This window comes from Syzygium oleosum, unplaced genomic scaffold, assembly GCF_021117445.2.
Source record: "Syzygium oleosum isolate NSW1041296 unplaced genomic scaffold, Sole_v2.1 Sole_v2.25, whole genome shotgun sequence".
Classification (NCBI taxonomy): domain Eukaryota; kingdom Viridiplantae; phylum Streptophyta; class Magnoliopsida; order Myrtales; family Myrtaceae; genus Syzygium; species Syzygium oleosum.
The window spans coordinates 4,275,307-4,299,318 of NW_026607509.1; the positions used below are offsets into that span (position 1 = coordinate 4,275,307).

The window sequence follows — 24,012 nt, forward strand, 5'->3', positions numbered from 1 at the left end:
GAAAAATGAGCCGACGGAAAATCTTTTCATGATCACCGGAAAAATTAGGCTTGAATTCAGGTAAATGATTTTCTCTTCTTTTTTTTTTAAAAATCAGAAATCATTTCATGTTAATACGACTAGATATCGACGTTTGGATCAGAGTCGCGATGCTTGGGCATAGGAACCTCAACGCCTTTGCTCAGGTCCATGAAGACTGGGCTCAAGTACCTAGCTTCGGGGCCAGGATCCATCGAGGCTAGGATGAGTTCCTTGACGACTCGGCCCGAGTCCACAAAAGGCAGAGCCCAGATCCCTTGAGGCTGGGGCCAACTTGCCCACCTTCGATATTGCTTGGATAGCTTATAACTACGTTTTCACTCAAGTAGGAGGCATCTCGTGTACGAAAAACCTTGCGCATCACAGTTAATGTACGTTTACACTTACATTTCCTACCTCGAAAATCCTGTATCTGCCGTTGCATGGTACATCATATACCGTTAATTTACACTGCCATAGTACCTCACCCTGCCTATGCGATTGGTTTTTTCGTTAAACTTAGGTCTTGTATAAGAAAAGTCGTCCGAAATTAACTGTGAATGCAGGTGCAACCCAATCCCTTTCTCACGCCCGTAAGTATTAACATAAGAATGCCTTGTGCCTTTCAGAATTGTTCGTAACTGAAAGGCCCAATAGAGCCGACTCTGATACTCCGGCTCTATTGGCAAGTTGCTTGATGCGGCAGATTCTTCACGGAAACTCTGGTTTGGTGTTTCCTTCCTGTTCTGATGATGCAACCCGCACCTAGCATGATGGAATATTGGTGTTGGCGGCGGCACTTGAGGTGAAGTGTATGTGGCTGCCGGCCCGAACCCCTCGGGGTGTTGTCGACTCCGGCCAGCATGAATGGTGCGAACATTCAGTGAGCCGAGCCGAGCCGAGCCGAGTAGCTTTGCGAATGTCTACTCGAGCCATCCGAGTCATTCGAGCCGCCAATGGCCTGAGCTGTAATCGCATGAGTAGAGAGAGTAGAGAGACTTGGTGCCTGCCAAGTGCCATGAGTTTTGAACCCTGATCGGTGATATGAATGCTGTTGCCTTAGTCACTGTTCTTTTTGCTGCTGGTTTATTGGTTCTTATTGGGAAGAAGGGATGGGTGAGTCACTGTGCATGAAATATCTAAACCGGGAATTGGTTTGGCCTTCAATTCATCTGTGTGTCGGTGATGCATAGATAGCTGCAGTTGGAAAGCTACTTCTTCATCCATCGATTACGATGTTAAATTTTATTGATACAACATGATAGAAGGAGCATGTGGAAGGGAATGAAAATGGAACATGGGAGAGAGAAAGCTTATCTGATAAATCCTATTGATTATGTACATTACATTCAAGGTAGTATCTGATAATGATAGAAATGTTAAACAATAAGTAAAAAAGGACTAGTGAAGTAATCGTACAACCGAGTCCGGTTGAAACTAGAATGAGTCGAATTTTACGAGTTTAGAATTGAGATAAACAAAACTGTCGAGAGAGATGCGGGAGAAATTTATCTATGGTGATGTTTAGGATGTGGGCGGATCATCGGAGGGAGCAGAAGCTGTCCAATAAGACTTGACGGCAAACAAAAGCTTCTCTCTCACGAGCGGTCCATCTTCATGGTCGACGATTTGACTGTCGTAGTTCATCGAATCGATGATCCTCTTCACCTTCACCAGCACATCCACATCGTCTCGCAGTATGAAGCTCCCTTCTGGCCTCAGAACTCTGTCCATCTCAAGCAATATGTCCTCCAATTCACACCTACATACATACACATTCCCAATATGTCAAAAACATTAGCTGATCGATCCGCCCCAGAATAATACAGAACCACCATGTCAAAAAATGTCACGAAAATTGACAGGATCTCTTGAAGTTTATCTTTTACATACCTGTCCTGATAGAGGGTAAACAGGGAATTGGCGTGAATGAGGTCGTACGTTCTCGGATATGTGGACATCGCTTCGCACCTGCAATGCATACGAGTAACTAATAAATCTTTCGCATAGACCGTGCGAGTGTCAAATGGTCAATACTGGGACAGAGAATCACAGACAACGAAGAAAAGACTTGCCAGCTATGGTAGGTTCCAATTAGTCCTCGTTCATAGATAGCTCCGAGAGTGTTGACCTTGGCTTCCACAGGAACCACGTTCATGACCCAAACGGGGTCTTGGACGAGTACGGCCGCGAACCCGCCCAAGTAGGCGTTCATGTCTAGCAAGTTGCGGTACCTCCCTGCAAGTCCTAGCTGGTTGTTCACGGTCTTGTAATACGACACCCTCCTCTCCCACAATGCCGTCTCCCTTAGGAAAATCTCGGCCGTGATGCCCGGTAGCATTCCCTTGCCAATCCTCGGTGGAATCGCATTCAACCTCTCAGGCCAGTTAGCCAATTCGCCCCCTGAAATCGCCCCGTCGTCCGTAACTTTGGGTAATGGAGTCAAACACGTTTCCATGCTCGTATACCTGAGAACATATCATGGTTGAAACGAAGCTCAAATCAAAGAAAAATTGAACACAACAGGCGCAAAATGCAGGACAGACTGAATTCCCCAATCACCTACCAGGCCTTGTCTGGATCCTGAGACGGGCACAGAGGTGGGATCTGGGCGACTTCTCTATTGACCTTGCAATGCAAATGATTGATAGGCTTTTGCCATATTGCAATGTCACCCTTCTCCACCAACTTTGTCCAGCAAAGACTTTTTGCTACATTCTCAATTCTGGTCTGCTCAGCACTCAAATCTTCCTTTGTTCTCTGCCAACCTCTCCAGTGTGTCTTCCAATTGATCGGCGGGCCGGACAGTACCCAGTATCCGCCGGGCCGTAGAACTCTATCCACTTCAATAAGGTATATTCCATCTATAGCAGAGAACAAGCAAATTCGGATAAATGCGAGACCCCTAAAATTGAATTGATTAGTAATTAGCGAGGACTCAATACCGAATAGGTCCCACGGAATGAGGCAGCGAGAGCAATGAGCCATGTCAAACGCTCGGGACGGATAGGGAAGGCGCTTAGATGCAAGGACCCCGATCTGTGCGGGCACTCCTCGCTCGAGGGCGAACTGGACTTGAGCTTCGTGCGTGTCCCTCGGAGCGAACGACATCGCTAGGATGCCTCGAGACAGAAGATAAGCCCCCCAACTAGCAACCTGGATGTGAACAGAAATCGGAACATTGAGAAACAAATTGCACCACCAGACATTGCCATCTACTGATCAAAAATTCAAAAAAAAAAAAATCAGAACCATTCGGCTTCCTAGAGTTGTAAATGGCCGAGTGCCCCCGACTTCATCCTCCTAAATTAGAAGCACGTATACTGCAGATTAAGTTGTCTTTCTTTGATCAATGTTTGGCAACTTAATTGAGCATATGTTTGTCTACATTATTACAAAGGGGTCGTCGAATGCTGGTCTACCAAATCCTCCTAAAAAGGGAAGTGAATCGACCAGCCTCTCTCGCCAGTTTTCCTCGAAGAAAACAAGGAAAGAGAAACCGCAAGACGCGTTAAAACCATTATGGCACGCATGATTCAGGCAAGTTTGGTTCAGCTTCTTAACATGTTTGGTTTGTGGTGATCCATTCGTGGGAGATGTAGAAGGTAAATGAAATAAATGCTCGGCCAATCCAACGCGGACTTTGTTATTCTGGGATCGGGCTAGATTTGGTATAGTAGGATGAACTTATTAGACAAGAAGAAAAGGGAGCTTACCCCGCAACCGGTATCGATGGCGGTCCGTATGGACCCGTTCCTAAGATCGATCAACTTCCCGATGTCGTCGATGTATGCGTCCGCGCCATGGGGGAACATGGTCCCGCCCCCGGGGAACCGGAACCGGTCGCCCTCGAACTGGATCCAGTTCTGGACCGCCTTCTCCACCGTGAGCTCCTTGTGCGGCACGTTGGCGTACCATGCCATGTCCCGGCTCGCGGGCCACCCGAACGGATTCCGGTATCCAGGCGGGGCCGGGACCCGGCACTTGAGCGTCTCGTTGCGCTCGGGGCAATGCCGCTCTCGGAATATCAGCCTCCTCCGGTCGAACCGGTGAGACCTCTTGGGGTCCTCACACGGGGTGTACTCGCTGAGCTCGACGCCGCATGGCGGGTAGGTCTCGACCTTCTCACCCGATGATGTGCCGTCGTCTCGGGCATGGTGGGGGTTGAAGTCGAGCGATGGGGACACGCAGGGCTTGGTAACGGCCGTAATAGAGACGGGGACGTTTCGCCATGTGCCGACGAGATAAGAGATGAAGCAGAGGAGGAAGATGAGGAGCCATGTGTGAAGAAGGGTGATTTTCAGGTGAGAAGAGGTGGGCTTGGTTGGACCAGCCATGGCCATGGACGTTCTGCTTGGTATGGCTTATGGAGCTGCGTTTGGTTCTTCTATCTGTTAGGGAGAGAGAGAGAGAGATGGTGAAGCGAAGGTGAGAAGAAGGTGCAGGAACGGGTGAATATATAAAGAATATAAGGTAGCAGAACTGGGCAAGCGATCCTACTTAGGAAGTTTTAAGACGGGTGAGTCTATGGTTTCCATTTGGGTCTTCGACGGTGCAAGAAGGAGACTAGGCTAATTCAATTAATATTCATTCAGTGAATTCGTAAGGATAAGCTTTTCCTTGCTAGGTTGGTGTAAAAATCACGTCATATCGATATGATCAAATTATTCTATACCTATCTCATGTAATCAATGTATTAATGAAATATACGCTTTTTCATCGACATTAGTAGACTTGATCTAAAATCACGTTACCGATCATGTGGCATGTTATTCCGAGTAAGTGAATCGATTTGCTTTTACGCGTCTCGTGTGGTTTCCTTACGATTTTCCGGTTGAAATCCGATTGACAACTTAGCGTGGACGAAGATGGCCATGCAAGAATCTTCGGTCGGTCTATTTCTGACGGTTCGAGTCACGAACATCTACTTGCATCAAACGAGCTGGAACGATTAGTGTTACATGATAATAAAGTCAACAGGAATCTCGACAACTTCACGTAACAAGTTTCCCAATCCCTAAGTCCGCCATAACTCTTCGTACGATGATGTTGAAAACTTACGAAACAGATCTGGGTCTTGGCCCTGATGACAACCTCCCCGGCTGTTCTTATGTTTTAATCTGGACTAATCTTAATCACTTAAAACTGATTTACAAAATCAATATTCTAAATGAACTAGCCAGAGTTTTTGTCGAGTGTTGAATGTACCCGGCTTAATCAGAGGTTTGCTTGTGATGCACGATATTATTAATTAGAGTTTATCTTATAAAAACTCTTAAACTTTTCGTAGTGGGACATGTCTACTTTGAATTTTCATCTGTGTCGCCAAAACTCCTCGATTTGTGTACTTGGGACAGATCCATCGTACGGTCAATAACTCCGCTAGAAAATGGACATTTAGTCAAAATTTCTGGCTTTGCCATTGAAGACTCTTTTCATTAATTCGGTCTCCGCAAAGACACAGTTTCTACAATTTCTCAATCGTTATTCGATTTTCTCAATTTAGTCTCTAAGGAGCGTTCTTTCTATCGATTGCATTAAAACCAATTTGAATGGAGGATACCAATCGAAATCTCGCGAAAGAGAAAGTACCTTCATCTCATGTGGTATGGGAAGAGATAAAACTATCCAACGAATATATTCATCATGTTCAAAGGCTACTACATTCTATGTATCGTAATTCACTCTCGCGACTTCCCAATTTTCATCAAAATAAAACATCCGCCATTCGTAGATATTATTAAAAGCCTTAATCATCGAATGTGTAATAGCCTTTGATCATATACTATTAAAAGCCTTAATCATTATGAGAATAATCTAACACGAGGCCAACACAACGCACGGGATCTTTATTTAAAGCACACTAAACGTGATTACAAATACTAAACACGATTACAAAGTGTTAAAACTTTAGATTCTCGGAGACAAAACAATAGTCTTTAATTTATCCAGCGCACACTAATCGTTTACCGATTAGGGATTTTTCGTGATATTAATTTTAATTGCTTAAAATTCTAATCTTCTGAATTGAGTTATATATATCATGTTTAAGTGGGTAAGGTCCTATCTAGACGAAAGAAGCATCCCGTAGTCAGAGGGCCAAAGCATCGAGAGATGACTGCATCTGCATGCACATGGAGGAGTCAATTTCTATAACGTATTACCGTTGACCTGTATCATTATTTTTCTCGAAGAGCTCCTTGTCTCGTTTCTCCCGTACACGTAACCGGCGAAGGGAAAATCATCTGGTGAAGGCTTGTTGATGCTATGAATCTCGGAGTAGTTGAAAAAGATAATGAAGATGAAATGGTCGTGACGTCACATGCTTCTACACATAAATTATTGTCGCGAAAAATGACACAATAATCCATGAACTTTGGCCTAATGTGTAATGTTGTGACTCAACTTTTATTTGTTGGGAAAATGACAGAAACATTCCCTGAACTTTGGCCCAAAATGCAAGTTGGTCCCTGAACTTGAATTAATGGAAGAACTACATTGGACATTTTTATATAGTTCAAGGACTAAATTGAATATGTACCAAAAGTTCATGGACCACATTGAATAAATTAAAAGTTTAAGGACCACATTAAATATCAGGTTAAAGTTTAAGGATTACATTGAACAAATTAAAAGTTCATAGACCAAATTGCACATTGAGCCAAAGTTCAAGGACTGTTTGTGTCGTTATCCCTAATTTGTTTAATGTGGTTCTGGAACTTTTAGTATATGCTCAATTTAGTCCCCAAACTATATGAAAATTTTCGATGTTATCCTTGAACTTGAATTAATGAAAGGGTATCAGTAGCTATTTTCATATAATTTAGATATTAGATTGAATATTTGCCAAAAATTCATAGACCTTATTGAATAAATTAAAAGTTCAAGCATGATATTACGCATGAGCTAAAATTCAGGACCACATTAAATCAATTAAAAGTTTATGAATGACATTTCATATTAGGCCAAAGTTCCAGAACTATTTGTTTAATCATTCCTAAATTGTCCGATGAAAGGAAAAAAAAAGTCTATACAAACAAACGACGGCGATGCCATGCCAACAAAGAGTCCAAGACTACAGTTTGAAATCATTAGTCGAGAGCTGGACGTGTTTATGTTTGATTCTTGAAAAAATGACACAAATGATCCTTGAACATTGACCAAATGTGAAATGTGATCTCCGAACTTTTAATTTGTTCGATGTGGTCCCACTACAAAAAAACATGAATTTTGCCACGGAAATTTGCGACGGGGAAAAAATCCGTCGCTTTTTTCCGTCGCAAATTAGCAACGAATAATTTTTGTCGCTAATTTGCGACGGAATTTGCCACGAAATAAAAATTCGTCGCAAATTAGCGACGGAAAAAAAAAATCCGTCGCAAATTTGCGACGAAAAAAAAATTCGTCGCAAATTTGCAACGGAAAAAAAAAATCCGTCGCAAATGTACGGCGAAAAAAAAATCCATCGCAAATTTACGACGGAAAAAAAAAATATCGCAAATTAGCGACTGAAAAAAAAAATCCGTCGCAAACTCTGAATTTAGTCTCCCGCCAATCTCTCAAATTTGCCCGCCCTCACCCCAGTTTTTCTCTCTCTCTCTCTGCTATTCCTCAGAACCACCCCCCCTCCGCCAAACACCTCTCCGTCGCTCCCTCCTCCCCTCCGCCAGCCATGATGGCCACCCTCACCGCCACCGCCGTTGCCTCCTCCTCCGTCGCCATCCGCTCGTTTCGCGCCCACAAGCCCTCCCGCGCGCCCCGCCGGGATCCGGTGCTCCGTCACCGAGGGCCCCACGATCTCCCAGCCGAACAGAGTTCGTCTCCCCGTCTCATCTCGAGCTCTGGAGCTCTTCCCAGGTACGAAACGAGCTGGCTCCCGCGGTCGTCACTGGTTTCGTACAGTGACTGTTCTTGATGTTGTCTTTGGTTTCGTGTGATCAGCATAGGGTGAGGTTGGGGAAGTACAAGAGGGATGCGGATTCGTTGCGGAGGGAGGGGGAGAATTCGCAGGCCGTGTGGAGCCCTGATGCCAAATTGATTGCCGTTGTGGTGAGTTCGAGATGTTTTTATGGATAGGTTTGATGAAACATGAAATGATCCGGTCGATTTGTGAGTCGGGCAATTGCAATTGATTTTGCATTTGCATTGCCGTTCTTGATTCATATCTGGTCGGCCTATAACTATGGATTGGTATAAGTTCATTTCTTGGGATGTACTCGTGTACAAAATTTACCTTGACTACAATGCATCCGCAAAGAATGGTGCTCAAAATGAGAGCTGGGTGCCCTGCTGTAGATCTCTTCTTTGGCTGTTCCGGTTAGAAATTCTGCGTGTCGGTTGACTACTGTCATTCTTCGGACTGATCTTTGTAGCTACTTAATTTTGGCCAAGGGGGTACCGGTATGACCCTTTAGATAATTATCTCTAATAGAAGCTAGAGAGGTGATGCTTGTCAATTGTGCCTATTGTTAGTGAATGCGAGCATTCTTTCCTCCTTCCTTGGTCTTGCTCTGACTAGTAAAATAAACTACCAGTTGCTTCTTATGACGTGTTTTCATATTTTTTGCAGACGACTTCACTCTATCTTCATTTATTTAAGGTTCACTTTTCTGAGAAAAGAGTACAGATTGGAGGGAAGCAACCGTCTGGTTTGTATTTTGCAACTATTTCTCTTCTCCTCAGCGAGCAGGTTCCCTTTGGAGACATGAATTTATCTGTGTGAGTATTACGCTAATGTATTTGTGTATATGCTGGAAATCTAAACTTGTGCCTTAGTGGACTGTGGGCACGCCATTGTCTTTATTATTCCCTAAACTCGATTAAGTTGTACAAAAATCACATAACATCTTGTAAGTATATTGGTTTTGCTCATTTAAAATAAAAAATATTAAATGAACAAAGCAGTCTAGAAACCTAATGGGCATGTTTGATGAATGTTTACCGAGCTTATGTCTCTTCCTCAGGAGCAATATCGTAAGTGATAACAGGCATATGCTGCTTGGACTCTCTGACGGATCCTTGTATGGCATTTCTTGGAAGGGAGAGGTATGCTTTATCTTTTTTACTGGCTATTTACTTTCAGGATCAGAGTTTTCTGTAAGACGTTGGTGCTTTGATCTGTTCAGCCTGAAGAGGGTTGTCTTTGTTGATTATGATTTAATTTCTTTCTTTACATCATAATGTCTGCGCAGTTTTGTGGGGCTGTTGGACTTGACCATCCCATACGAAATGAGAGTGATAAAGTTACTGACTTACCACATCCTGTAAGTAATGGAATTGGGTATAGTCTTCATCGAGAAATGGAGATGATGTTTGTGAGTTTATAGGGTAAATGGGTCAGGATAGGGTGCTTTGCAAGTGTTTGATGAATGACCCAGTTCTCCAATTTGCGAATAGACGTGCAATTTTGGACTTTTTTTTATGCTGTTGCAAATAGCGAGGCGAGGCTCGAATCGGCGTGAGTTCTTTCTTGGGTGTTCTTCCTTTTTTTTTTCTGGGGGAAAGGAAGAAAATGGAGAGGACAAAGCTATCGTTGGATAGATGCTCAAGAACACTCAGACTTCACTTGCAGAAGGTAGTGCTTCATGTGTTAATTTTTTTGAAGCTTTCTTTGGATAGATGCTCATTCTCTTGCTTGTCACTTCAGAACAAGAACGCAATCACCAGTTGACAAAGCCTGTAACTGCTGAAAAGGTAGGATATGGTTCTATGTATTGTTGATATTCGCATTGAGGTTGGCAATGAGAACCTTGCCAGAGTACAGTTGTGCTGTTTTTGTGCATATTGGTCATCACTTTTGTTTGTTTGCAGATGGAAACAAGAAAAGCAGAGCTTGAGACTAACCTTGCAACTAATCTCAAGAGGCAGAAGCAAGAGTATGAGGCTATTATATCCTCATCAGAGACTGATTTGCCTGAAAATGAAGCGGAATCAAAGTGGCAGGAGCTAAAAGATACTAAATCATTGGTCATTGATGCAACCAAGCGATTAGAAGGTGGAAATTTTGGATTAATCGGAATATTGTTGTCTTGAAGCTTTAGATTTTGTTCGCGCTTTTGATTGAAACAAAAATTATCAGGAATTAATAGAAGTACAGAGGAAACAAATAAGCAAATAAAAAAGATCAAAGATGAGATGGCAAAGTTGAAGGTATTATTTAATTTTTTCAGTGTGGACTAAATGTTGGTATTCAACTCTTTGGTTTCTTCTCAAATGATTGCTCGAATGCAGGCTTTGGAGGACACCTATGAGAAAACACTTCACGATGAAACTAAAGAACTTGAACAACTCTTTAGCCGGAGGAATACTCTTATAGCTAAAAAGATGAGTACTCAAAAAAGATAAGGAACTTGGGCCCGTTATCTTCTGATGCTTTTGAGACGTATGTTCCCTTGTCTAACTGTGAAAATGTTTTGACTGTGAAAATGTTTTGACTTTGAAAATGCTTTTGAGGCGTATGTTCCCTTTGCTACTGAATTTTAATTTGGTTTCCACTATTGAAGCTCATCATACCTCATTTTATATGTTTGAGATTATAGTTATAGACGAAGGAGCATCAAAGAGTTGCAGAAGATGCTTCACAGATGCAACGAGCAGCTCCGATAGTTTAGTCATGTAAACAAGAAAGCACTTGATCAGTACGTGAACTTCACAGAGCAAAGGAAGTGAGCATCTCACATGGACCGTGTCTTTAGTTTTGTTCAGTATTTATATGATGGAGATTGTCGCTAAAAGCCGGATATTCTTTTTTGATTCATTTCTGTCGTCATTGTTTATTGTGCAAGATTATTTATTATGCAAGATTATTTATTCTCTCATTATGTGTACTATAAAGAAAAATATTTATGTCATTCTTGTGGAAAATGTAGATGAATGTATTTTATTTTCATATTATTATAATATTTTGATGTTATTAAGTGCTTAATCAATGTTAAATATAAATTTCAGAAATTAATTTTGCTTTTAATTAAGTTTAAAATCGAAAAAATAAAATAAATGATTTTATCGTATGATCACAAATTATAAAAGTTCGTTACAAAAATAAAATTTCGTCGCTAATTTCGTCCCTAAACGATATTCATCGCAGAGTTTGTCGCTAAAGAATTAATAAAAAATCGTTGCTAAATTTGTTCATGAATAATGTTCATGGCAAAAGTCAATTTTTCGTGACAAATTTGCGACGAATTTTGCTACGAGTAAGTTCGTCGCAAATTACAAACAAAAAAAAATTCGTGCCAAATTAGCGACGAATTTTGCCACGAATACAGTTCGTGGCAAATTAGTGACGAATTTTGCGACGGAAAAATAAATCCGTCGCAAATTTGCGACGGATTGAAAATAAATCCGTCGCAAATTTGCGACGCAATTTTTGTGACAGAAAATTTTTGCGACGAATTATTTGCGACGAATTTTGCGACGGATAAAATTCGTGGCTAATTTGCGACGAATTTTGCGATGAATTTTTTTCCGTCGCAATTTTGTGACGGAAATCGAAATTTTCCGTCGCAAATCGATTTTGCGACGGATTTTGCCAAATTTTTCGTCGCAAAATTCGTCGCTAATCCCTTGTTTTTTTGTAGTGTCCATAAACTTTAGCTTAATGTGTAATATCGTCCATAAACTTTTAATTTGATGTTCGAATTAATCTCCGAACTATATGAACATGTTGTTCCTAAACTTAAATTAATGAAAGGATAATGTTGTATATTTTTTATATAGTCCAAGGACTAGTTTGAATATTTACAAAAAATTCAAGGAGCACATTAAACAAATTAAAAGTTAAGGGACGACATTGCACATTGAATTAAAGTTCATGGATCATATTGAATAAATTAAAAATTTAAAAATTATATTAAATATTAAATCAAAATTCAAAGATCATTTACGACAGTATCTCTTGATTCCTTCCTTGTCGGAAGTCCAGCTCAATCGTAGTGCCCACGCGAGAAAATAGGAAAGGAGTAAAAGTCCTTGCATGGTTGTTCAGTGAACAGGGCCTGTTCCAAGGACCAATGGGGAAAGAAGAAGAGGATCTCAAAGAGGCCCTGATGCAAAAGCCCACAATCCACTTCCTCCAAGTCGAGCCCCTGTTTAACGCTGCCGCTCTCCTCGCAGTTGCAGCCTTGCAGGTAAAGGAGACGACGACCCACGCTCCACTTGCAGTCCTGCTTGCTTCCTAGAACGTTGGAAGCGGAGACGAGAGGAGGGAGGAGGGTTTTTCCTTGGCGGGGTTTTGTTTTTTTTTATCTCCTCGTCACCTGAGAACCATAGAGGAGAGCTCTTTCGCCGATCGCAATGGCCGACGACGACTACAACGACATGGACATGGGGTTCTCTCTCTCTCTCTGTCTCTCTGTTGTCTCGGGCTCTCTTCTTGAATTTTTCGCAGTTTCTAAGCATTGCGTGTTAATTCCTCGAGCCGATTCTGTTTCCTACTTCGACGTGGATTGCTACTTTGGTAGTTTGATGGCGCCATGATCTAGCGCACACAGTGATTGCCGTTGTGTATGAAAGTACCGAATTGAGACTTTTTACGACAAAAGTTAAATGGTATGCTAGGTTCGGTGAAACAATTGATTGTGTTCATGACCTTTTGCCTACTATGTGGATACTGCTAGTCTGTGCTTTCCTTGGATCCTATTATGCGAAATTGAGTTACGTTATCTTCACTTAGATTTTGCTGTAATCCTTCTCCAATTCCGCTCTAGCACTTCATTGGTTTGGTCTGTTTTTTTGTTGTTCTAATATTGGCACAGCGATACTGCCTCACTAGAGTCTGGTTATATTAGTCAATTGGCCCGTTGAAGTTGCGTATGTTTTCTGAATTAATAAATGCTATGCTAGTTTTGGGTTTGCAATAGTTCTTCTTAGATGCTTATATATTCTATTGATGCAGAAATGAGGATGAACCACCAGAGCCTGAGATTGAGGTAAGGGTCCATTTCTCACGTGCTGTTCTTAGATAGTTGAAGAATTTTCCGGCTGACAGTTTTGACGAATGCAAACAGGAAGGTGTGGAGGATGAATTGGATAACAACAACAATGAAGACGTTCCACACCCTCTTGATACCGAAGATAAAGGAGAGCAGGAACCTGTAGAACGGCCTCATAAGACATCAATGTACATGACCAAATATGAGCGCGCAAGGATTTTGGGCACTCGTGCCTTGCAGATCAGGTCTGTAGTATGAACCTCACTATTTCGAGTCCTTGAGATCTAATTAATTGGGTGGTTAACAAAACTTACCTTGATTGCGCAGCATGAATGCACCTGTAATGGTTGAGTTGGAGGGCGAAACTGATCGTCTAGAGGTATGAACCTTCCTCAAGTTATCACAGTGAGTTCTTTTAATACTTAAAGTTGCGTACGCAAGAACGATTCGCGCCCTAATGCATTCCGATAAGAAATGATTCTTTTTGATTACGTACTAGGGAAGCGATTCTAAGCATTTAAAGGCGTTTGGTAACGGTCCAAAATTTCTATTCCTGAAATATTAAAAGAACAGAAATGCGTTTGGTAACTGCATAAAATTTCTTTTTATTAATAATATTTTAATAACATTTTAAATATTTTAATATTTCTTTTTTTTCTTTTTTTCTTCTCCTCCTTCTTGGCCATGGCCGGTAAAATATTTTTTAATTAATAATAATTTTATTAAATTTTTATTTTTTTGGCCATGGTCGGTAAAAAAATTTCTTTTAAATAAATTTTTTATTAATAATTTTTTTAAAAATATTTTACTAAAAAATATTTTTATCGAAAATATTTTTTTCTTTTTTTTTCGCTATGGCCTGGTCGCTGGCCATGGCCGGAAAAAATATTTTTTTATTGAAATTTTTATTTTTATTTTTTTGCCATGGCCTGATCGCTGGCCATGGCCGGTAAAATATTTTTTTATTAATAATATTTTTTTTATTTTTTTCGCCATGGACTGGTCGCTGGCAGGTAAATTTTTTTTTATTAATAATATTTTTTAATTTTTTTTGCCATGGCCTGGTCGCTGGCCATGGCCGGTAAATTTTTTTTATTAATAATTTTTTTTATTAAAATATTTTAATCTCGCCAAATACGGAGAGGGTGGCCCTCGCGTCGGATATTAGAAGCTATATTAAAAATCAAGAAAAAGAAGAAAAAAAAACTGATTCTCATTTTTGTTCCCAGAATCAAGAAGCTACTTTTTTTTGTTTCTTGATTCTGCTCCAAAACTGATTCTGGACACAAATTTGCAAGAATTTGTGCCCATAATCAAAAAATTAAACAAATGGATTTCTATTTCCAAACTGATTCTGGGAACAAAAGAACAGAATCAAACACTATTTGGCAAATTGCCATGCGCAGCTTTAAAGTGCCAAATGATGCATTAGCACACGCAATCTTATGAAACTCAGATGTCACTTGACAAGCTATCTGGCCTGGACAGCTTATCTATATTTTCTTTTTGACCGGAATTCAGCTTATCTATACTTAGATGTGCCTTAATTGATGTGACATGGATCTGATCCAATAGCCCGATTGCAAAACTGGACCTGGCCTTGTAGAAATTCTTCTATTGAAGTAACACTAGATAGATCTGCTACGACGGGCTTAGGAGATAATGGGGTTTTCTAATGTGATATTCCAAAAACCTTAGACCATCCACGTGTACAGGATGTAGTGTAGAAAATTTTGTGCGGCTTTTGATTTTGTCTGTATGTCCAAGATATAGAGATCCAGAAGAGATACTCTGTCCTCATGCATTTTTCTGATTTTAAGGCAGCATGGTTGTTGTTGCTGTTGTACCAATTTGAATGGCTTCGAATCAAGAGAGCAATCAAGTCGGACTTTGAGGCGTGATATCACTTTTCTTAAGGATTTATTTTTGTTCAACAATGGAGTCGGAGACAATCAAAATCATGAACCAAGACATGGTCAAAGCTGGATCGGTTCGATGGGAACAACTATGCTCGCTTGGAGGGACAAGATGATGTTCCTACTCACGCCCGAAGATATCCTATATTCCTGGATCCAAAATTGGCGCCTATTGAAGATCCGAAGCCTACTGTTGAGGGAGAACAACCAAGTGCGGAAGCCGTTGAAAGGGTTAACAAGGAAAAGAGGAAACGTGAGGAGGATGAATTGCTGTGTCGTGGACACATTCTGAATACACTGTCTGATAGATTGTATGACTTATTCACTGAGATGAAGTCGGCCAGAGAAATTTGGAACGCACTGGAATTCAAGTACAAAGCGGAGGAGCAAGGTACCAATAAGTATTTAATCGCAAAGTATTTTGATTTCAAGTTTATTGATACTAAGCCCTTGCTGGAATAAGTCCACGAATTACAAGTGCTCGTCAACAAAATTCGTGCCCTCAAAATTGAAATTCCAGAAACCTTTCAAGTTGGAGCAATTATTGCAAAATTACCTTCAACTTGGAAAGACTACGGAAAAAGGCTGATGCATAAGTCGGAGGACTTCACCTTGGAGCAAATACAGAAACATCTTCGTATTGAGGAAGAGTCACGTACACGTGATAATTCTGTTTTGTATAATTCCAAGGTAAATGCTGTGGAGAGAAAAAGAAAATTCGGCCAGAACTTTAAAGTAAAGAATGGGCATACATTTAAGAAGACACACAAGAAGAAGAAGGGTTGTTGTTTTGTTTGTGGCAAACAGGGACACTATGCCAAGGACTGCATTCATCGCAAGAGCATAACAAAGGACAAGAACATTCCAACGGTGAAGGCAGATGCAAATTTGGTTGAAGAGAACTATGTGGCCATGATTTCAACCAAGTTTTCAAATATGAACATTGCTGAAATCGGTGGTTCGATGGCTATGATTTCTGAGATCAATTCTGCCACTGTCCAATCCGGTTGAGATTTCACTTCTGGAAAGAAGATAACTCTTCTTAATGTGTTGTTTGTACCTGAAATTAGGAAAAACCTAGTTTCTATTGATTTACTTTGTAAAAGGGGGTTTCGGGTTTTGTTTGAATCCGACAAGGTTATCCTGTCGAAGAATGGGCTATTTGTTGGAAAGGGCTATCCCAATGATGGCATGTATCAATTGAGTATCAATAATAATATCGCTACTTCTATTTATATTGTTGAGTCTTTATCTTTATGGCATAGTAGGTTGGCACATATAAATATTCGTTATTTAAAGAATATGAAAAAGTTAGACTTGATAAATTTCAATGGTGACATCGATAAATGCGAAATATGTGCTAAGTCTAAATTAACTAAGAAACCATTTCCTAGTGTCAAAAGAAATTCGAATTTATTGGAATTGGTGCATAGTGATATATGTGAATTCAATGGCATGTTAACTCGAGGTGGTAAAAGGTATTTTATTACCTTTGTGGACGACTGTAGTAGATATTTATACGTTTATCTCATGAGGACGAAAGATGAAGCTTTTACCATGTTCAAGAAATATAAGGCTGAAGTAGAAAATCAATTGGAAAGGAAAATCAAAGTTCTACGTTCAGATAGAGGTGGAGAATATTTCTTGAATGAATTTTCTTCATTCTGTGAAGAACATGGTATCATTCATCAAGTTTCGGCACCATACACTCCACAACAAAATGGTTTGGCCGAAAGGAAAAATCGTTCCCTCGGAGAAATGGTTAATTGTATGCTTTCGAATTCAAAGCTACCAATTAATCTTTGGGGAGAAGCATTGCTTACTGCATGCCATATTCATAATAGAATACCATCCAAGAGAAATGACATAAGTCCTTATGAAATATGGAAGGGTAGAAAACCAAACTTGTCATATTTTAAAGTGTGGGGGTGTTTGGCATACTACCGAGTACCGGACCCCAAGAGAACTAAACTTGGTCCTAGAGCTATCAAAAGTGTCTTTATTGGATATGCTGAAAACAGTAAAGCTTATAGGCTTTTTGACTTAGAATCCAATGTCATTGTAGAATCAAGAGATGTTGAATTCTTTGAGAACAAATGTTCTACAGGTTCTGAAATTATTGAAAATAATTCAAGACCTATAGAAACTCATGTAGATTCTCAAGAGAAAGGAACAAATGATTCTAGAGACATGACTGAATTGAGGAGAAGCTCTAGAGCAAGAAAATCTAAGGATTTAGGTCCAGATTATATTACTCACGTTTTCCTTGTTGAAGGAGATAGAGAAAATAACGTGGTAAATAAATACCCCATTGTATTAAATTTAGAAGACGATCCTAAATGTTTTAGTGATGCTATGTCTTCTAGAGATGCTTCTTTTTGGAAAGAAGCTGTAAATGATGAAATGGACTCAATTATGTCCAACAATACTTGGGTGTTAGTTGATTTACCGAAAGGATCCAAGCCTATTGGATGTAAATGGGTCTTTAGGAGGAAATACAATTCTGATGGTTCTATCCAAACTTTTAAGGCTAGATTGGTGGTCAAGGGGTATAGACAAAAGGAAGGAATAGATTATTTTGATACGTATGCTCCTGTTGCACGTATAACTTCTATTCGAATTCTTTTTGCTATAGCTTCCATTTATGATCTTTGTGTTCATCAAATGGATGTCAAGACTGCTTTCTTGAATGGAGACTTAAATGAGGAAATTTACATGGAACAACCAGAGGGTTTCGTTCTTCCTGGAAATGAAAGGAAAGTATGTAAATTGACTAAGTCTCTTTACGGACTTAAGCAAGCTCCTAAGCAGTGGCATGAAAAATTTGACTCAGTCATATTATCTAATGGTTTCATTCACAATAGTGCTGATAAGTGTATATACTCTAAATTCACTAAAGACTATGGTGTCTTAGTGTGCTTATATGTCGATGATATGCTTATCTTTGGAACAAATATGACTGGAATTATCGAGACTAAGAAGTATCTAACTTCCATGTTTAAAATGAAAGACTTGGGTGAAGTAGATACTATCTTAGGTATTAAAGTTAAAAAACATAGTGGGGGTTATTCTTTGAGCCAATGCGATTACATTGAAAAAATGTTAAATAAATTTCAACATCTTGGTTTCAAGGACATAAGTACTCCATTTGATTCTAGTATTAAATTAAATTATAATACTGGTAGGGCTGTAGCACAACTTGAATATGCGAGTGCTATAGGGTCTTTAATGTATGCGATGCATTGTACTAGACCTGATGTTGCTTATTCTGTGTGCAAGTTGAGTAGGTACACTAGTAATCCAAATATGGAACATTGGAAAGCTATTACTAGAATTTTTGGTTATCTTAAGAGAACTAAAAATTTAGGCTTGTTCTATAATAATTATCCAGCTGTATTAGAAGGATACACCGATGCTAGTTGGATTACAAGTGTGGGTGATAAATATTCCACTTCAGGATGGGTTTTCACTCTAGGTGGAGGTGCTGTTTCTTGGGCGAGCAAGAAACAGACATGTATAACTCACTCAACTATGGAGTCAGAATTTGTTGCTTTAGCGGCAATTGGGAAAGAGGCTGAGTGGATTAGGAATTTGTTGTTGGATATCAAATTATGGCCTAGTCCTATGCCTCCTATTTCTATCCATTGTGATAGTCAGGCTACTTTGGCAAGAGCTTATAGTAGTACCTATAATGGGAAGTCTAGACATATTAGCCTAAGGCATTATTTTGTGAGACAATTGATTAAAGATGGTACCATAACAATTGTCTACGTGAGGTCAAGTAATAATTTGGCTGATCCTTTGACAAAGGCATTACCAAGAGATATGGTAAAAATGACCTCACAAGAAATGGGGCTGAAACCCTTTAATTAAAATCACCAGTAATGGTAACCCAACCTTTTTCTAGAACATCACTAGTTAGAAGGTTTAATGGGTAAGAACAAGTTACTGAATGTGATTGTTTGATACTGACGCTAGCCCTAATATGAGAAGTTAGTATCGTCTGTTACGTTTTAGAGGATGAATTGAATTCTTAATGAAGTATAGTACAAACTTGTAATGTGTTAATAGTAACAGAAACACATGATAGATACTTCACCTATATGAGCTTAGGAGTGGTGCCGCTTCTTACGAAAGTTTGGGTTACTTTCTAGAGAGCTCGTGAAACAGGATCAAGCACAAGGCCATAATAGTGCGGAGTAATATAGAACTTCTCGCTGAAACAAGAGGTTAGTATATGTGCGGTATGTCCGATTCTATTATTTAAAAGTACAAGTTTAAAGCCGAGCTACTTGTCACTTTGATAGAGTTTTGAGATACTTGCACTAAGTAAAGGTTTAACTCGAAAGAGACCTTTATGCATGTATATTAATCTCACCGAAATCTTGGCTGTATGGTTTTTAAAATTTTAAATTTTTTTTAAAATCTTTGTTTTACAAACAAAGTGGGGGATTGTTGGATGTTTGTTTGTAAAACAAACAAAACAATGCTTTTTCCTTTGTCCCACATAGGAAAGTTTTGGGTAAGTGGGCCATTTTATAACTGTGAGTGTCTTCTTACTCCTTAGAGTGAAGACAATGGGGTGTGTGCTAGTCCATACAATACCCGCGTGCGGGTGCGCGAATAATTGCGCGATTTTGGCGCGATTATTAGGCGCACTTAGCACTTTGCACGCTTGCGCGGCCGCGGTTTAATTAGCTCTAATCCCTTTAATTTTTATTTTATTTCGTAAGGTTATCTCCTTAATCTTTATGGCATAGTAGGTTGGCACATATAAATATTCGTTATTTAAAGAATATGAAAAAGTTAGACTTGATAAATTTCAATGGTGACATCGATAAATGCGAAATATGTGCTAAGTCTAAATTAACTAAGAAACCATTTCCTAGTGTCAAAAGAAATTCGAATTTATTGGAATTGGTGCATAGTGATATATGTGAATTCAATGGCATGTTAACTCGAGGTGGTAAAAGGTATTTTATTACCTTTGTGGACGACTGTAGTAGATATTTATACGTTTTATCTCATGAGGACGAAAGATGAAGCTTTTACCATGTTCAAGAAATATAAGGCTGAAGTAGAAAATCAATTGGAAAGGAAAATCAAAGTTCTACGTTCAGATAGAGGTGGAGAATATTTCTTGAATGAATTTTCTTCATTCTGTGAAGAACATGGTATCATTCATCAAGTTTCGTGAAGAGTTGCCTATGAAGACCGATTTCTATATATGTCAGTTTTTGGCAAGAAGGAATTATCATTCAATTTTTTCAAGTCTTCTTTTCGAAAAACTACAGCCATCATTTTCAATTGTTTCCTAGAGAGACCCTGGAGAAATACTAGAATTGCTATCTAGTATTCTCATTTTGAGACTTTGTTGTATCCTGGAGGATTTTTGCCGGTGACCATTAGCAGCATTGTGGGGCAAATAAATCCTTAAGGAAAGTGATATCACGCCTCAAAGTCCGACTTGATTGCTCTCTTGATTCGAAGCCATTCAAATTGGTACAACAATCTTAAGGAAAAAGCATTGTTTTGTTTGTTTTACAAACAAACATCCAACAGTTGCGACATTGAAAGACTAGATGAGATACTTATAAGGTCGTAGACACCGATGGTAGAGTATCAGGACTCGTAATTAACTTAAGTCTAGCTGTTTTAGCTTCTTCTTGAGCTAAGTTTTGTAAATATTTTAATCCAATTTTGGTTTTAAGCATCTGAACTAAGTAGGATGGCATCATTCGATCACTTTGTTTGATTAAATCGCGTTAAATTTGCACCATTTCTATGTTTATGAACTGAAATTCCCAGAAGCCCTTTCCGTTCACATGATATTTGAGGATTGGTTCCAAACAAATGCTTTAATGTGTACAATGACTCAAAAAGCAAATTGAGTGGGCCTATTCTTTGGTGACCACGTCAATGACAACTCACTTAAACCCTTTCTTGTTCCCCTACTACGGCCACATAATACGATGGGGGTATGATCTTTTAGTACTGTCAATAATTTCTTATATATGAGCATTGCTCAATGTCTCCATCCTATCATTACAATGGACACATTCTTTGCATCCCAACTTGACTGGATTCTTTTGCAAGCCTTAGATTGCAATGAAGGAGCTTCGAGAGAGGAAAATACCATTCACCATCCGCCGCTACCTTCCAGATGGAAGGTGAATTCTGCTTCCAGCTCTTGATACTTTGGCTTTTTACTCCACCGTGGTGAAAATCATAATTCGACTTTTGCCTTGGATTTATCAAGACATTAAATAAAATATTTTTGCCATCTGTGCTTGATTATAATATCATCTAATGCGATATTATGTGATTTTCAAGTTATGAGGATTGGGGAGTTGATGAGTTAATTGTGGAAGATTCCTGGAAGAGGCAAGTTGGTGGTGATTGATGCCTGCCTTGCATCAAGTTGAAGAGTGGATCCATGATCCATGCTTAAATGCTAGTGGTTTTATCCAGTGCTGTGAGAAAACCAGCAAACAGACTTTCACATGCATCAGGATGCTGAACCTTCTGATTTACACATTGATGCTCCGTCCTTGGATCTTGAGAGATATGGTAACTTTAGTGGCTCACATGCTGATTGGCTCATCAGAATTTACTGGTTATCGTAGTTTCAAATTGGTTCTTCCACGATTTTTGGCCATTTATGTGAAAGATCGAAGAATGCCATGCTGATCGACCATGTGAAAGCCGGATGCGTGGATGCTTGCAACCTACCCTTGCTTTCGGTGAGTCATCTTTGTCCTTGTTCCGCCCTTTCCACACCAGATCCACTAGCATATGAGAAACGGGACTTCAGTTATTTATTGTATCAAATGCCGTTACGCCACGTCCCCAAAGGTAAGAATCTTGTGGCGGGAGTCGCCGCACGCGCTTGTCCGGGAGTACTGGGGCAGGTCTCATCCCGTGGTTTCGAATTCTTGGATGAACTCTGACCCACCTCCAAAGTAGAGCTCGTCTCATTATTCTCTCGACTATTGTTTACTAAAATGTCTCTCAAGTTTTTCAAACTGACTAACATTGAATATTTGGCCACAGGAGGCATTCGCAATACGAAAACCAGACAGATTAGATGGTGACCACGTGGTTTTCGTCCTCAGGATGTGGGGACTGGCAAGTTTTTGTTTAGTAATCGTGTGATTCCCGTGGATTGGCCAACTAGAAGTGATTACTTTATCGATGGGCAATCTCGGTCATATCCAGAATCTTTTTCTTTAGTAATTTGTGCCCCCGAAACATGACTCGTCCACAAATCAGAAATCATTTACGTGACGGTATATCTTTCCTCGGTACCAACTTGAGATAGAGCAAGTATAATATAATCTCATCTCATTGTTACAATATCTCCGCCCATCTCCTAGCGAGAATCAGCGACAGCACCTGCAGAGTGGAACGGGTGCGACTAGGAATGGTCCATTTATGATGTTCTTGGTTCAGATTTTCGTGTTATTCAGACTGTCTATAGCCTGCGTACGTGAACCCGAGGGAAAAGTGTAAAAAAAGTCCTAAAACTTTTACATTGGTGTCAATTTAGTCATGCACCTTTTTTTGATGCCAATTTAGTCTTAAACCTTTTGCATTGGTGTTAATTTAGTCCTAAATCTTTTTGGTGACAATTTAGTCCTAAACCTTTTGCATTGGTGCCAATTCGAGTCCTAAATTTTTTGCATTGGTGCCAATTCGGTCTTCGACACGTGAATAGCTATTAGTCGGGACCAATCAAGACAAACGCAGGTTTAGGACTAAAGTACAATACAAAAGGTTTAGACTGAATTGGCACCAAAAATGTTTAAAACTGAATTTGCACAAATGCAAAAGGTTTAGGACTGAATTGGCACAAATGCAAAAGGTTTAGGAATAAATTGGCACAAAAAAAGGTTTAGAACTGAATTGATGCTAATGCAAAAGGTTTAGGATTGAATTGACACCAAAAAAAGGTTTATGACTAAATTAGCACAAATGCAAAAGGTTTAGAACTTATTTGACACTTTTCTCGAGAACTCGACGTGGGTTATCTTGATTGAATCTCGAAAAGCTCTCCATTTCGAAGGATGTCGTGTCGTCGTCGTAGGGTTGTATTTGACTTTTATTGGGACGAAAGGGGTGAAAGATTTATATTTGACTTTCATTGGGGCGTCAATTTAGTCCGAATCTAACTGTCGAATTCAAGGCGCCCACGTGTTATGAAGGGTCGTTCGTAGTGTTAGAGCTTACCGGAATTGAACAATTGAATAAGGTTTGATATCTAACGTTTGACCGGTGGATTGGAGTCTCGTTTGCTTTTCCATCTTGGCAACCTTAAATCTTTCCCTTCCCCTTTTCATAGCCTAGAGCAGCGCTTCTTGGGTCATTGGTCGCGCTATACTAAACTAACGCCGAGGTAAAATCGTCCCATGCCGCGGCCTATCAATCTGACCACACCACAAAATGAATTCATCTTGCATGTTACCATCTTAATAAGCGTAAAATAGATGTGATCTTCCCATTTCGCTCTTGTTATCATGTATTGGCCCAATTAGAGTTCATTCTATGTGGAGTTGAGTGAATGTCCTTAGCTAATAGCAAACCAAGCCCCACTCTCTCTCTCTCTTCACTGTACACGTGTGACGGGAAGACACGTGTTTAGGATGAGGAAGAAGCACAACTCCAACAACGAGAATGTGTGGTCCGTTCCGCTCGTGCCGACTCAGCGCCACGTACCCTTGCGGGCTTGAGTTAGGTAAAAGTCTGTAGGTTGCTTTCCTAAAAGATTCAAGCCCTGTTCATGTCGCAAAGAGCTAAATCGAAGGTGGCAACAGATCCATTCGCAGACGGCGATGGCAATGGAGGGGGGGTCCGACAAGGCATGCAATAAAAAGAGAGAAGAAAATGGAGGGTCCGACAAGGCACGCAATAAAAAACAGAAGAAAATGGAAGGTCCGACAAATCCCCCATCTTTGGATTTTGCACCTTTTTTCAAGAATTTTTATCATCGGGTTTTCACTTTCAAAGGTGAAACTTAACTTTCCTTTGGGCCATGCGCATCTCGTGGCTAGCAAAAGATGTCTCGCCGCAGGAGAGCATCTAACATCATTTGGGGCATGGCATTCATCCCCCCTTTTTGCCATCACAAGCAGACCATGTTTTTTTTT

The 24,012-nt window shown here is 39.9% G+C and overlaps 3 protein-coding genes and 1 long non-coding RNA gene across 5 annotated transcripts; 3 read left to right on the forward strand and 1 right to left on the reverse strand.

The window, feature by feature from the left end:
* Nucleotides 1-1,316: 1,316 nt before the first annotated feature.
* LOC115671620 (probable methyltransferase PMT16) lies at nucleotides 1,317-4,547 on the reverse strand. Its single transcript, XM_030593251.2, has 6 exons — nucleotides 3,735-4,547; nucleotides 2,964-3,174; nucleotides 2,585-2,882; nucleotides 2,094-2,486; nucleotides 1,912-1,989; nucleotides 1,317-1,780 (listed from the first exon to the last, which is right to left on the reverse strand). The coding sequence occupies exons 1-6, from the start codon at nucleotides 4,359-4,361 to the stop codon at nucleotides 1,543-1,545; spliced, it is 1,845 nt and encodes a 614-aa protein (XP_030449111.1). The 5' UTR covers nucleotides 4,362-4,547; the 3' UTR covers nucleotides 1,317-1,542.
* A 2,525-nt stretch (nucleotides 4,548-7,072) lies between these two features.
* On the forward strand, nucleotides 7,073-9,429 carry LOC115671680 (uncharacterized). Its single transcript, XM_056303018.1, has 6 exons — nucleotides 7,073-7,134; nucleotides 7,563-7,875; nucleotides 7,960-8,067; nucleotides 8,588-8,736; nucleotides 8,982-9,063; nucleotides 9,210-9,429. Exons 1-6 carry the CDS (start codon nucleotides 7,073-7,075, stop codon nucleotides 9,342-9,344), a joined length of 849 nt encoding a protein of 282 aa, XP_056158993.1. The 3' UTR covers nucleotides 9,345-9,429.
* A 578-nt stretch (nucleotides 9,430-10,007) lies between these two features.
* Nucleotides 10,008-10,891, forward strand: LOC130134929 (uncharacterized). Its single transcript, XR_008814452.1, has 3 exons — nucleotides 10,008-10,167; nucleotides 10,249-10,399; nucleotides 10,557-10,891. It is a non-coding gene; the product is annotated as an uncharacterized LOC130134929 (long non-coding RNA).
* A 1,234-nt stretch (nucleotides 10,892-12,125) lies between these two features.
* LOC115671399 (DNA-directed RNA polymerases II and V subunit 6B-like) lies at nucleotides 12,126-22,153 on the forward strand. Of its 2 annotated transcripts, XR_004004603.2 has the most exons (7): nucleotides 12,126-12,347; nucleotides 12,914-12,947; nucleotides 13,026-13,195; nucleotides 13,278-13,329; nucleotides 20,969-21,036; nucleotides 21,200-21,609; nucleotides 21,920-22,153. XR_004004603.2 is itself a non-coding variant. In XM_030592949.2 (6 exons), exons 1-6 carry the CDS (start codon nucleotides 12,313-12,315, stop codon nucleotides 21,267-21,269), a joined length of 429 nt encoding a protein of 142 aa, XP_030448809.2. In that variant the 5' UTR covers nucleotides 12,126-12,312; the 3' UTR covers nucleotides 21,270-21,705. The 2 variants fall into 2 exon arrangements, 1 of the variants encoding a protein (XP_030448809.2); XM_030592949.2 differs by lacking the exon at nucleotides 21,920-22,153 and having other exon boundaries at nucleotides 21,200-21,705.
* Nucleotides 22,154-24,012: the final 1,859 nt, after the last annotated feature.